This window comes from Corylus avellana, chromosome 6 (assembly GCF_965113065.1).
Source record: "Corylus avellana chromosome 6, dhCorAvel1.hap1.2, whole genome shotgun sequence".
NCBI lineage: Eukaryota > Viridiplantae > Streptophyta > Magnoliopsida > Fagales > Betulaceae > Corylus > Corylus avellana.
In genome coordinates this window covers 4,764,388-4,766,499 of record NC_142495.1, presented here as the reverse complement: position 1 = coordinate 4,766,499, position 2,112 = coordinate 4,764,388, and the positions used below count along the sequence as shown (strand labels likewise).

The window sequence follows — 2,112 nt, the reverse complement described above, 5'->3', positions numbered from 1 at the left end:
AAACACATGATATAATGGATGAAAAGTTTTAATCTAACCCTCAAATCTGATACGAACTCAATACAAAATTAAAATGGTTAGGGTTGTGAGGTTTTACCCGTTTAATTAAATGGGTCGAGTTAGGGTTAACTTATATAATTTTATACGCATACCTTGACAAGATCGACCTGAATTCAACACACGAACACGAATTGTCACCCTTACTTCAAACTGCTTTTTGCTATCAATGTAAATTCCCTTCAAGAGAGATGGGACTTCACATTCCCTAGGCCTTGAAAAACTCTTTCTTTTTTTTGTTTTTTTCATATTCTTCTTGTTTTAAATGTTAAAATGCCAACATTCCCTTGCTTATATGTTTTTATAGTAAGGCGCAAAACCTTTTCTTGCACGCATGCTAAATGAAGAACTATTTTATTATACAAAAAATGGAAATGATACTGTTTTATTTGGTTATAAATGACAGGGACGTACATGTCGATTTATGTTCTTATATTTTTGGCGACAACCTCTAAGATTATTTGCAACGATGACTTTGATCATGTCTTTCATCACGAAGCAACAACGATGACTTAGTAGAGACGACATGTCGTCATTAAAAGTCATATGCGACGATTTTTAGATTTAAAAGTAATAACTATTTATCCGTTGCTGAAAACCAAATTTCTTGTAGTGTTTCTAGTATCCTGCTAAACATACAACTATTAATGGTATTAGATTCAATATTTTGACAAGGTATATGTTGGACGTGGTGCCTATTGATATTTCATGTGTTGGAATCTATATCAAGTCATAAAAAATAATTCAAGAGCTAGCATTTAACAAGTCTTTTTCTAAGAGAAAAATCTATCACTAAAATGATTTGGGGAGATTTTAAAACTAAAATACCACGTAGTAAATTGCAAAAATCAACATATATAGCTAGGAAGAACGAGAAAAAAAAAAAATCGAAAAAGAAAAGGCAAAGTGGAGTTACTTTTTTTTCTCCCATTGATAAGCAACCATGCCCTAGGACTTGCATATCTGTTCTTCAATCGCTTGGCTTGAAATATTAAATGTGATGGAGCAATTCATACTCAGAATATTAACACGTTTCTTAAAAACCTTAAACACCTCAACTCGCCCACTCGGAATCCTCGAATAGCTGCTCATCGTCAATAGCCCCGACCTCACATCCTTGTTCACATTCTGGTAGGAGATAAGCCGGTCGGTGCTAACATCCACCGTAACATTCATTCTCACTGTCCGCCTCGGCCCGGCACGCCCCGCCGGCCCTCGTGCCTCTCCGACCACTATGCCATGGTAATACAATGTTGTGGTTGTGTTGCCGTATGTGAACAACAGCAGCATGTTGGGATTTCTCACGGACACGTCGGCAAACAGTGACATGTTGGCCCCAGGCATAGGGATGGTGGTGTACATTAGCTCCAGCTCAGTGACCTTTACGACATTTATTTTGAGAATAGGGTCTTCGATGCGGAACACAGTGAACGACAGAATTACGGTTAGAACGACTGATATGATTAGCATGCAGATTGTGATGCGACAACAATATTTGGCGCATTTTGTATGCCGGGTTTTGTGTGGGTATGTAGGAGCAGAAGCATCTTCGTCATCGCTGCTGGAAGGATAAGCAACCAGGGGTCGTGGACTGCTACCCCTCTCCTCTCCCATGGCTATTTTGAAAGAGGTTGGGAGTGGTGTCGTACGTACGTGGGAATCCTTTCTTTCTTTTTTTTTTTTTTTTTCTTTTTTTTTTTTTTCTAATTAAATAAGGGAAAAAAGGCTACAGGGAATGGGGAATCCTTCTTTAGAGATTATATATAGTATTTGTTTTGGGCTTTAATTTGTAGCTAGAGAGGGAAGGGAGGAGCGGAAAACAAGGAACGTGGCCAATTGTTTTGTCTTATAATATTCCATAAACTAGTCTTATTATCTGTGTTTTCATTAGATTAATCTCTTTGGACCACCATAATATAACAAATAATTCAAGTCTGTATTCGCTGCCAGATCTCTCTCTCTCTCTCTCACTCTCTCTCTCTCTCTCTCTCTCTCTCTCGTAGGGGCGGCTATTCATATTTATTAGGGTTGTGTTGAAAGTTTGGTATAAGATTA

The 2,112-nt window shown here is 37.8% G+C and overlaps 1 protein-coding gene across 1 annotated transcript; it reads right to left on the bottom strand.

Annotated features, from left to right (window-relative positions):
* Positions 1 to 1,005: 1,005 nt before the first annotated feature.
* Positions 1,006 to 1,671, bottom strand: LOC132186597 (late embryogenesis abundant protein At1g64065-like). The gene has a single exon (XM_059600577.2). The coding sequence runs from the start codon at positions 1,669 to 1,671 to the stop codon at positions 1,006 to 1,008; it is 666 nt and encodes a 221-aa protein (XP_059456560.2).
* Positions 1,672 to 2,112: the final 441 nt, after the last annotated feature.

Excerpts from the sequence above, each read along its gene's own strand:
- LOC132186597 (XM_059600577.2), bottom strand. The coding sequence starts at position 1,671 with ATGGGAGAGGAGAGGGGTAGCAGTCCACGACCCCTGGTTGCTTATCCT.